Consider the following 12,351-nt stretch of genomic DNA (forward strand, 5'->3'; position numbering starts at 1 on the left):
ATCCAACCATGTCTTTATGGACTTTGCTTTGTGCACTGGGGCACAGTCATGCTGGAATAGAAAAGAGCCTTCAACAAACTGTTGCCACAAAGTTGCAAGCATAGCATTGTCCAAAATGTCTTGGTATGCTGAGGCATTAAGATTTCCCTTCACTGCGAATAAGGGGCCGAGTCCAGCCCCTGAAAAACAGCCCCATACCACATCTGAATTCAATAACAAAAAGGTGTGTCCTAATACTTTTGTCTAAATAATGTATCATACAGTATGACACAAACCAACGTTTTATTAGCTCCAGGTCACACAGTGGGACATCTAATACACTTGCGATCAAGAGAGCTCACTGTTATACCACAGTGTTTAGGAGCCTTACAAGCTAACGTTCAGACACACCTGACTTGTTCACACAGCAGCTGGAATTATTGGAACAGATCTCAAGAGCATTATTAATGAAACAGCAGCATTGAGTCCTTGTGTCGTACTGGTCAACTCCACAGCACTCGTGACTTTTGGATGTTCTCGTCAGGATTGTGCTGTTACGACCACAGCACAGCTGCTTGTCTCCATCATAAGCCTCTGTGGAAAAGATCACAAAGACATGTTAAACTGTATCACCTTTACCTCAGACATCACAAAACTGACAGGAAGCTTTTGTTGCTGTGCTTGTATGTTATGCTGATTTTTCTGGGAATACTGATTTGTTTCACTGAAATGTAAAAGCTTGTTTCAGCTCAACTTACTTTCACCGCAGCATTTGGAGGTTGGTGAAAGTTTGTCTACAACAGTAGAGTTGCAGCAGAGTTCGCTAAGTGTGTTGAACTTCTTTGCTCCACAGGGGGCTGCAAAGACAAAGATCAAGTCAACATACAGCTACCACGCAAATTCATTAGCATAAACTTCCTTGTTCCTTCTAAGACTTCAGTCAAAATGGGAGATGTGTGAAGGCCCCCATATGCAGCATATTTTTATGCCTGTGATGAACACTGATAATCATGAGAGAACTGCGGTCAGATATTTGGTTGTCAGTAGAAAATGTAAAGTAAAATTTTTTTATAATCTGCCATCTACAAATCAACCAATCAAAATATGGCATAAAATGCAACAGAATACACTGGACAAGGCTATCAGCATTAATTGATGGTCAGTATACATACAAATACCACACTGGCACATGGACACAGTATTGTATCAGCTGTAGATGCCATGTTTTCATGAAGTAAAACACACACACACTCTGCCAAATTTTCTAAATGTTACAATGGTGCAAGTTTACTGACATGTCTCTCCTTGCACCTCGTTTTACATTTGCGTCATAGAGCTTTGCTTCAGGGAGTGTTCATCTCTCAATATGACTGGAAATATCATACAGTATGACACAAATTTATTAGCTCCAGGTCACACAGTGGGACATCTAACACAATTGTGATTGTGAAAGCTCATTGTTATACCACAGTGTTTAGGGGCCTTACGAGCTGACGTTCAGACGCACCTGACTTGTTCACGCAGTAGCTGGAATTATTAGGATGTATCTCAAGAGTATTATTAATGAAACAGCAGCATTGAGTCTTTGTGTCGTACTGGTCAACTCCACAGCACTCGTGACTTTTGGATGTTCTCGTCAGGATTGTGCGGTTAGGACCACAGCACAGCTGCTTGTCTCCATCATAAGCCGCTGTGGAAAAGATCACAAAGACACATTAAACTGTATCACATCTACCTCAGACATCACAAAACTGACAGGAAGCTTTTGTTGCTGTGCTTGTATTTTATGCTGAGTTTTCTGGGAATACTGATTTGTTTCATTGAAATGTAAAAGCTTGTTTTAGGATTTTGTTTCAGCTCAACTTACTTTCACCGCAGAGTTTGAAGTTTGATGCAAGTTTGACTTTAACAGCAGAGTTGCAGCAGAGCTTGCTCAGTGTGTTGAACTTCTTTGCTCCACAGGGGGCTGCAAAGACAAAGATTGAGTCAACATACAGCTACCACACAGATTCATTAGCATAAACCTGTTCCTTCTAAGACTTCAGTCAAAATGGGAGATGTGTGAAGGCCCCCATATGAAGCATATGTTTGTGCCTGCAGTGAACACTGATAATCATGAGAGAACTGTGGTCAGATATTTGGTTGTCTCTTCTTGCATCTTCATATTTGCATCTTAGAGTTGTGATTCAGGGGACATTCATTTCTCAGTTGATATGACTGGAGATACACCATATAGACAAAAGTATTGGGACACCAGAGCATTACATCAACAAGGAATTAATGACACCACATTCTAAATACACAGACAGCTTTGCAGCTATAGCAGCTTCCTCTCTTCTGGGAAGGCTTTCCACAACATTTTGGAGTGTTTCTGTGACAATTTTTACCCCTTCACGCAGTAGAGCATTTGTGAGGTCAGGCACTGATGTTGAACGAAAAGGCCTGACTCACAGTCTCTGTTCCAGTTCATCCCAAAGGTGTCTGATGGGGTTGAGTGTGGGCCAATCAAGTTCTTCCACACCCATTCAATCCAACCATGTCTTTATGGACTTTGCTTTGTGCACTGGGGCACAGTCATGCTGGAATAGAAAAGAGCCTTCAACAAACTGTTGCCACAAAGTTGCAAGCATAGCATTGTCCAAAATGTCTTGGTATGCTGAGGCATTAAGATTTCCCTTCACTGCGAATAAGGGGCCGAGTCCAGCCCCTGAAAAACAGCCCCATACCACATCTGAATTCAATAACAAAAAGGTGTGTCCTAATACTTTTGTCTAAATAATGTATCATACAGTATGACACAAACCAACGTTTTATTAGCTCCAGGTCACACAGTAGGACATCTAATACACTTGCGATCAAGAGAGCTCACTGTTATACCACAGTGTTTAGGAGCCTTACAAGCTAACGTTCAGACACACCTGACTTGTTCACACAGCAGCTGGAATTATTGGAACAGATCTCAAGAGCATTATTAATGAAACAGCAGCATTGAGTCCTTGTGTCGTACTGGTCAACTCCACAGCACTCGTGACTTTTGGATGTTCTCGTCAGGATTGTGCTGTTACGACCACAGCACAGCTGCTTGTCTCCATCATAAGCCTCTGTGGAAAAGATCACAAAGACATGTTAAACTGTATCACCTTTACCTCAGACATCACAAAACTGACAGGAAGCTTTTGTTGCTGTGCTTGTATGTTATGCTGATTTTTCTGGGAATACTGATTTGTTTCACTGAAATGTAAAAGCTTGTTTCAGCTCAACTTACTTTCACCGCAGCATTTGGAGGTTGGTGAAAGTTTGTCTACAACAGTAGAGTTGCAGCAGAGTTCGCTAAGTGTGTTGAACTTCTTTGCTCCACAGGGGGCTGCAAAGACAAAGATCAAGTCAACATACAGCTACCACGCAAATTCATTAGCATAAACTTCCTTGTTCCTTCTAAGACTTCAGTCAAAATGGGAGATGTGTGAAGGCCCCCATATGCAGCATATTTTTATGCCTGTGATGAACACTGATAATCATGAGAGAACTGTGGTCAGATATTTGGTTGTCAGTAGAAAATGTAAAGTAAAATTTTTTTATAATCTGCCATCTAGAAATCAACCAATCAAAATATGGCATAAAATGCAACAGAATACACTGGACAAGGCTATCAGCATTAATTGATGGTCAGTATACATACAAATACCACACTGGCACATGGACACAGTATTGTATCAGCTGTAGATGCCATGTTTTCATGAAGTAAAACACACACACACTCTGCCAAATTTTCTAAATGTTACAATGGTGCTGAGTTTACTGACATGTCTCTCCTTGCACCTCGTTTTACATTTGCGTCATAGAGCTTTGCTTCAGGGAGTGTTCATCTCTCAATATGACTGGAAATATCATACAGTATGACACAAATTTATTAGCTCCAGGTCACACAGTGGGACATCTAACACAATTGTGATTGTGAAAGCTCATTGTTATACCACAGTGTTTAGGGGCCTTACGAGCTGACGTTCAGACGCACCTGACTTGTTCACGCAGTAGCTGGAATTATTAGGATGTATCTCAAGAGTATTATTAATGAAACAGCAGCATTGAGTCTTTGTGTCGTACTGGTCAACTCCACAGCACTCGTGACTTTTGGATGTTCTCGTCAGGATTGTGCGGTTAGGACCACAGCACAGCTGCTTGTCTCCATCATAAGCCGCTGTGGAAAAGATGACAAAGACACATTAAACTGTATCACCTTTACCTCAGACACAACTACTGGCTACTACATACGTGCCCAGTAAACAGCAACTGTTTGGAGAGGACAACGCAGAATAGAAGTGTATGTAAGACTGAGGTACAACACAAGCAGGAACAAGACTTTTTTAATGCACTTCAGTAATTCTGTGTCAGAAAAGCATCACATTTACAGTGACGACATACCCAACAAGTTTTTATAAGTTATTGTACTGGGGACAGAAAGATTTAAAACTCCTTCACTAACCTTCACTGTTGTTGTCCTTATGCAGAGTTTGTCATTTGCTGTTTGTGAACACACCATTAAGTGATTCTGGAGAAAGAAATTTGAATGTTGAGCCTCACGCCATATTTGACGACTTGGGAATCAGACTCAGCAATCAACTATCTCTCTTCAGCATCACTTATGCCCAGAAATGTCCTCAACACAGCAAAATCATGACAAAATAAGAAAATACAGGCAGAGGGCACGGAGATACACACACAGCCACACACTTCTCATGGATCATCCATCCATCCATTTTCTATACCACTTATACATCTCATGGATCATAAGTGAGGGAAATTGTTTATACTTCATCTATACATTGTTTTTGTAAGGAAGTTCCTTTACCCTGTACCTTTAATACTCTGTAAACACCTGCATCACAGGTCACTGCTTACTAAAAATGAGTGTTTTGTTTTTGCAGGAATTGCAGGAAAACAATTTACAGTTGTATTAATATAAGTAGGTATTAACAGGTTTGTGTGGGATTTTACTTCCATCAGTCATCATCTCTACTAACCTTTACCGCAACATTGGGCCAGTGGTGCTGGTTTGGTTAGAACAGTTGAATTACAGCATATTTCATTGAGTGAATTGTAGGCCTTCAGTCCACAGCATGATGATACCTTTTGGCTCAGACCGGGTGTGACACAAGCTGCAAAAGCAGAGATCAAGTTAACATGAAAACCAGTAGGTGAATTGTTAATCTGCTTCTAATCACCCCACCTGTAAAAATGACCACAATTACAAGCTGGATGGTACAGCAAAGAATAATCCAAAGGCAGGTTTAAGGTGTGTCATAGATGTGGTTCTTTATTCGGCCATCTTGGCACACAGCATAGAGTCATCAGAACTGAAACACCCAGGACGTTGAAATGGTGCCTATTTATAGAATGTCCTAGCTAATGACTGGGAGATTCCACCCACCGGAATCCACTGCCTACCAACGTGATGAACCCACTATTCTATACAAACATAATCACTAACCTATATACACACACCTATTTACATCAACACCCACCAATTTACACTTGGTTGCCCCCAGAACTATAAAATTGCTGTTCGTTGTCAGGGGAAGCCTATTGCCTGCACACCATGAAGACTCAAAGACTGGTGAGCACACGGTACACTTCTTGATTTACTCAATGCTCACACTTACTGAGCAACCCAATACATTCTTCCCTTAGCTTAGCTCATTGTTTAACCAATTAACACATATTTAACATACACATTTAATACTTTGTCCCTCTCCTCTAGGTGGAACTGCGTAGCCTACACAGCACCTAAGTCAAGATCTGAGAAAGGACAGTAAATATAGTGGTAAATATTCAACAAATAAGGTAAATATATCTATATAAATGTGCACAAAAGCAATGTGGGAAAATGTCATGCGCAAATCTTCAGTAAAGTGCTGTTGCTTGTCTTAAAGTGTCTGTGCAGTTATTAAAGTCCATATGTATTCATACTCAGTCAAAAGTGTGTGGTGTCATATGTGCAAAGCAAAGTGAAAATGTGCTCTTCGTCACCCTACCCCTAGGAACAAAACTAACAGAAGGGCGGTATTCAGAGAAGCTTACTTATAGAGAAGCCAATTCAAATAAACAGAAAGCCTCTGGTATGCAAGGATAAAGAAGAACGCACACAGAGCCGACAAAGAGGAGTATGTTTTTAAATCCTATTTGAGTCCTTCTTGGGCTACTATAACAGTGGTTTTAATAGTGGGACAAAAGGGAGGAATAATTTATTTTCACTATAATTCTCTCCATAAATGACACAGTGATGGAGTGCATCATGACTTTAGTTATGGGTTTCATAAACTTTCTGTAATACATCATCTAAAAGTCCAAACTTGTCAGATAGGGGACCCTGGAAGAAATTTCAGTCAGTTTTACATGAGGAAAAGTTTGGGAACCACTGAGCTAAAGCTAATACGTCATTAGAAACACATTGTATTATGATGCAATACAATTCAACAGCACCACAAACTGCAGCCACCAAAATGAACTTGAATTGAGACTCTTACTCTCTTACTGGATAGTAGGATACAAACTGTACACCTACAGCATAGTCAGTTAATGAACCTCTTTAAACAGGAAATAGAATTCAACATACAATAAGCTGCTCAGACCTTTTTAAACACTGACTTGTCAATCAATCATGGTTATGATCGATCTAATTCACCATCCAGCGCATGAGGAGGCTCTATAGGTGCTAGCAGATGAGAAGTCCATCGTGTCTCTTCACCATCAAGGTGATGAAACACCTTTAAAATCACCAGTGTGATTTAAAATACTGTATTTGTAGGTTATAGACTGCCTCCAGATTATCATATATATGTTTCAATATGTCTGTCAGTACTGTAAGTTGATGTGTTTAATATGTGACATTGTAAGAGGATCATGTGTTCAGTACTCCTTACTGACAGCAAGGTCATGAAGCAATCATCATGTTCAGGCCACCTGTTTTTTTTCCTATTTCTCAACACAAGTCAGCAAAAATTTCCAGTGTAAACAAAGGCAGAGCAAGAAGTTTGGAACAAGCTGTTGCAGGTGGCACCCACAGGCACCCACAGGCACCCAAAAACAGCTGCCTCTGGGTGTCTTCCATATCGCAAAGGGTTTTTATGTATAACATAAAAGGCACGATACACATTAGAGATGCATTAGATAGGTTGCTCTTTGTAGACCTAGACATCATTAGACATCACGTCACTCTCAATCAGCAATTAATTTATATGAGTCTATAATTGTTTTTCAGCGAGCTCCTGCAGAGTATGAGTTTAAATTCTCTCAATTAACTCACCGCGACATTCCCGTTTCCTGCTAGTCTAATACACACGTGTGATCCTTACCTGTTACTTTGTATTCATGGACTACTTCACAACAAGTGGCTGCTGCAGGGTTGAAAACTTGCTTTCCACAACATGAAAGCCCTGCCCCTGGATGAAGACGATTCTCATAGCAGACAGCTTCGCAGATGTCATACTCTGTTCCCATAGAGGATTTTCTGCAAGAAATGGATAACATAACTCAGGTTATTGTCACTGAGTTAGTGCATGCAGTATATGCTCTATATATACAGTTAATCTACAGTTAAATGTAGCTTCCTGCTATGTCTGTGCACATTTCACCCTTAGCCTTTGTAATACTGCCCTCTAATGGACTTTTGTTTAAACACGCTCCACTAGAACAGTTACACACGTACCCTTACTGGCACACTGACACACTTTCACCCTGGCTATGCCTGTGAACTTATTATAAAGGACAAAATCTAACCACATAGATAACATTTTCCAGTAAGCAGTGTTTCGACTTCGCCATGAATGCTGTGCTTTTCAATGGCGACAATTTTAAAAATGCACAATAAAAAGATCAGAGGGTGGGAGATGCTGGGTTGTGATTAGCTACTGTTGTGACCTTGCTAAGTCGCTACTCTCAGAAGCTTGTCAGCAGGGATATTAAAATGAGGGTGGCATTACAACAATGCCAAGGTTTCATGGATCATCTAATTTACATTCATCCATTATCCATCTTGAAACCACGAGTGTGGTCAGTAAATGAAATAACAAGTTCAAGTTTTTCTAGGCTGATATTTTAATCCCATAATAGCTTCACTGCAAACATTAGGATGGATCCTATGAGTACCAGCATAGACTAAAGCTCAGATATCATGACCCCAACTACTGGTCAGACTTTAATCATTAAGCATAACCCTATGGAGATCATGAATATTGGGACTACAGTCATTGGTAAGATATATCAAGACGAGCTTGTCTCATAATTTTATTGCTGCTTGATTTCTCATCAGTAGATTGTTGTCTGATATGGCAAATATCCAACTTCAGTGTCATCTTCAAAACAGTACATGAGTGCATCATCTGTTTAACCTCTATCCTACTTTCACTACACACGTTGCTGTAACAAATGAGGAACTCCCCTCTCTCTCCTCCTCTGTCTATCACACACACACACACACACACACACACTGAAGAGAAGAAACACTGACCGGTAACCATCGTTTGTAGGGGCTCCCGTGGTAAACACTGTTAACCAAAACAAAATGTGTTATAAATCATTGAGATATGATAAGTGTAATGATGAGTTAAACAGACCAGAACGCACAGGGGTGATCGTTAAGTTGTGCCTAAATTTGTTATGAGCTTTTTTAAAAAAAATAAAATAAAAATGAATGACGCTTGAAATGACGCTTTTATTAGGAATGAATGGACAACTCGGTGATTTCCACCAAAACACCGACCTCAGGCTGAACTGAGAGAGCAATGTGCTCCGGGGTGACCTGTCATCATCTGCCATCATCTTCTACACGCTCGCGATGCTGCCTATTTTCATCGAACAAAAAACATGCCACGACGCATTTATAAAGGATAAACAACAAGTAATATCGGCCAATAACGTACTCCATGACGTAGCCATCCGGGCGGTGATTTGCAAAATAAACAAACAACCCAACCGAAAAAAAAAACCGAGCTAAGGGAGCACGGGAAGGTGCTCCGGAGGTCTAGACTCCCACACACTCACATGACGCTGCCTGTTTCGTCATTTCCACACTTTTCCCTAACTGCCGACTACTGCAAAACAATCACGGTCTGCGCCTCCGGAATTTTGTCTTCTGTTTGTTTTACTTTTCCATACATGGAAAACTATGGCACATCAATTGGAGGACAAAAAGAAAAATAATCCTTAATTTCCAGCGTTTGCTCTGCAGAACCTGAGACCTTTCCTTCAGCATCTTCACTGATGACTCTGCATCTTTGACTTTTTTTTTTTATTCTGAACTCAGGGGACATAAGCTTCATCGAAGTTTCAAAATCTGTCGCTTAAAATGTGGATTCATCAGTGACATAGGAATGAATTCCGCTGGTAATCTGCTATCCGAAACAACACGTTTTTCTAGTTCATTTCTTGTTCGGACATTGCATTGACTTTTTGTTCTATTCCATTCCTAAATCATAACCAATTCATGCACAACCCTAATCTTAACCTAACATCAATTCATAACCGTGACCCTCATCAGGACCTCAGAAATAACGTTACGTTTTACCTCATTAGGACCGCAGTTTGGTCCCCATGAGGACAACTGGTCCAGGCAAGGTCAATGTAAAATGTTCATACCAAAAAAGCTTCCCAATAAGCAAAAAAAAACCCCAAAAACAAACAAAAACAAAAAAAAAAAAACAAAAAAAAAAAAAAACAAAGAAAAACCCAAAAAATGGGTGTGTATGCGTGTATGTGAAAAGGTGTGCGGACCTTTTCACACACACGTCTACACACTCACACACACACACACACAGGAAGACTAGCTCCTTATATAAAGTCTATAAGTAGTAGATATATGGATCTTCTATAACTAACTACATGAGTGGTAAGGATTAGGTGGGAAAAAAACTTAACAAATACATCAAAGATCAAAGACAGCAAAAAGTTCAGGTGCGACTCAATGAAGCTCGGTGATGGAAAATTAACAGAATACTTACCACACACTGTGGTGAGGCCGCAAACCAGCCAAACTGAAACAATACAATCAGAGGCATCACCACATTGGTTACAAACTAGCACTCACATACACCCAAAATCCATGTGGTCAAACATTCATCCGCATCCTACCCAGTCTGGGAGCCCAGAGCTGCAACATATCAGAGCCTGGTTAGTGCATGTGACACACAAGAGTGTGATGCAAAAATAAATACGTTTAAATAGAAGCTTTTAGCCCCGCCCACCTCATGATATCAACTAAAAATATCCCATACATAAACCTGTGAGATGACGCCCAGCAAGGGCATCAGAATCAGCAGCCAACAAAAAACTTGTTCTATGAGCGTTACGACCGTGTGGCGTAGATCTGATAACAGGGCGTACTGATCATCTTTGTTGCTCATCGTTGTTCTGGTGGGGAAAAAATGGGGATGACTAATGCTGTTGTTTTTGCTTGTTTTATTTTGTTTGTTTGTTTGGTTTTTTTTTTGGGTTGGTTTTGTTTTATGTTGACAGTGGATGATATAGAGCCAACTCCTGCAAGCTCCTCCAATGCTGTAGGTCCTCTCTAAACGTTAATCATGCCAGTCACGCCTGCAGGTCTTCTTCCTTGGCTTCACACCAACTTCCAGCCGACTCATCACCCACTATTTCATCAGTTACCGTTTGTTTAGTTTATATGTACAGAAAACAGATGAAAGTCCAGACGTCATACTTATCCTTTACCACCATGCAAACAATATTGTAGTATTCAAGTTAAACGGTAGAAGTCAGCTACTCACCTCCAGTAAAGTGTTAAGGCTCCCACTTCCCCCATAGTTTATACCATTATGTTTTCATATGTTACTTGTTCTTCTTATTCAGCAGGCCTATGGAATAGTAATGGTAAAGTAACCATCCCCTTTGCCACAAACTGGGTTAGTTATAAAGTAACATGTATTATATGTGATGGGTTTTGTTGAGGTTTGAAAAAGCGTGCACCCTAATCCTTTACACAATAGACAAGGAAAGAGAAAGGAGAATTAAGAAGAAAAAAAAACAAGACCGAGCCTGTGGGAACCTCTCTATTCCACTCCCCAAAAGAAGCCTAAAAAAAACGCCTGGAAAAAGTCGCAGATGTAATTATCTCATTAGATATTTTGTCGTCCTCACAGTTCACAGTGCACACTGAGCCTAACGTGGTCATGAGTTGAAACTAACGCATTAAAGACGTCCTTAATATTTCTGTTTTGTTTTGTTTTTTAATACGTGAATACATTGCACCACAGCTTTTCTTTTGACTCCTCTGATGTTTCTCCCCGCAGTGATTTTTTTTTTCTCATGCGTGGATCTGCTGTGGTGAGACATTCACGTCTCCTCATTGACAACAAGGCAGCGCGATAAGGTGACTGAGGTAACTCTTGAGACTTTTTCTTCGAGCATACGAATACTGAGGGACAAATTGGGTCTTTATTTTACTCTACAAAAACCCTAATAACTGTGGGTTCGCAAACTGTCGTTCTTTTAACTACTTCCAATTATTAAAAAAGATTTAAACGCCTCAATCACCTTGAGTATTATTTCTTATCCTTTTTTCAACCAACAATATAGAATATAAATTATTATTCAATTATTTCATGATAATCACAGACTATTTGCAAAATATTACCTCATTAATATGAGTAAAAGGTTCCTTTATAATTAAAAAACTATTTCCTACAGGACATTAGAAAGCAGGCCAACAGAGACTCACTCATCCCGTCGTGCCTTTTTTTCCCCACATGACAGCAAGAGATGGGTTGTAACCTTGAAATTAAAAAAAAAATATAAGGACCAGACTGTTCAGGACTTCAAATTCCTAGCGGTAATGACGTTTGAGAGAAGCCTGAAATATGAAGAGTCAGCTAACTCTCCTGCTGTGTTTCGGGAAAATAAGTCAAGAACAACTTCTTTTTTTTTTTCCTGTTTTAAGATTTTCTCCTGGCTATATCTTTTCCTGCGTTGGAATCATACAAATCATTTATGTCCACTTTTTTTTTACTCTTTCATCATTAACCGATGGTGTTTCTTGCCACTGGGAAATAAAATAATAAGAGAGGTAAAAGAAATACCAGCTCTCTGCCCCGTGATACATCATAATTAGACTTAAATGCCAGAACTGCACTTTACCACAAGCGGAGCTTATAAATGGCACACTTGCATTTATTTTCTGGAGGCCTAATATTATATATGTATAGACCTCTAACATTTCATGATTTATGTTGTGGGGACTTGTGTTTTGTCCCCTTAAGTCCTCACAATGTGACTGTGAAGATTTTATGCTCCGTTTTAGAGATCACACTTTCAGTCAAAACAGCCAACGCTGCAGTGACTATTACGGTATTTTTCACGCACCTCATC

At 40.0% G+C, this 12,351-nt stretch overlaps 1 protein-coding gene across 2 annotated transcripts; it reads right to left on the bottom strand.

Moving 5' to 3' along the window:
- Positions 1-361: 361 nt before the first annotated feature.
- Positions 362-10,361, bottom strand: LOC124059110 (galaxin-like). 2 transcript variants are annotated; one of them, XM_046388883.1, is made up of 12 exons: positions 10,105-10,361; positions 9,975-10,007; positions 8,486-8,522; positions 7,332-7,486; positions 5,001-5,135; positions 3,995-4,177; positions 3,245-3,343; positions 2,898-3,080; positions 1,847-1,945; positions 1,487-1,669; positions 738-836; positions 362-573 (listed from the first exon to the last, which is right to left on the bottom strand). In XM_046388883.1, the coding sequence occupies exons 1-12, from the start codon at positions 10,130-10,132 to the stop codon at positions 374-376; spliced, it is 1,434 nt and encodes a 477-aa protein (XP_046244839.1). In that variant the 5' UTR covers positions 10,133-10,361; the 3' UTR covers positions 362-373. The 2 variants fall into 2 exon arrangements, with proteins under 2 accessions (XP_046244839.1, XP_046244840.1); XM_046388884.1 differs by lacking the exons at positions 9,975-10,007; positions 10,105-10,361 and adding an exon at positions 8,738-8,944.
- Positions 10,362-12,351: the final 1,990 nt, after the last annotated feature.

Source organism: Scatophagus argus, chromosome 5 (assembly GCF_020382885.2).
Source record: "Scatophagus argus isolate fScaArg1 chromosome 5, fScaArg1.pri, whole genome shotgun sequence".
In the NCBI taxonomy this organism is placed as follows: domain Eukaryota; kingdom Metazoa; phylum Chordata; class Actinopteri; family Scatophagidae; genus Scatophagus; species Scatophagus argus.

Bases quoted from the DNA above. Each gene is read 5' to 3' on its own strand.
- LOC124059110 (XM_046388883.1), bottom strand. From the start codon at position 10,132: ATGTTGCAGCTCTGGGCTCCCAGACTGG. The intron at 7,487-8,485 runs GTCAGTGTTTCT...CATTTCTTGCAG, and splicing joins CCTACAAACGATGGTTACCG to AAAATCCTCTATGGGAACAG. The intron at 4,178-5,000 runs GTTAGTAGAGAT...TCTTTTCCACAG, and splicing joins GGCCCAATGTTGCGGTAAAG to CGGCTTATGATGGAGACAAG.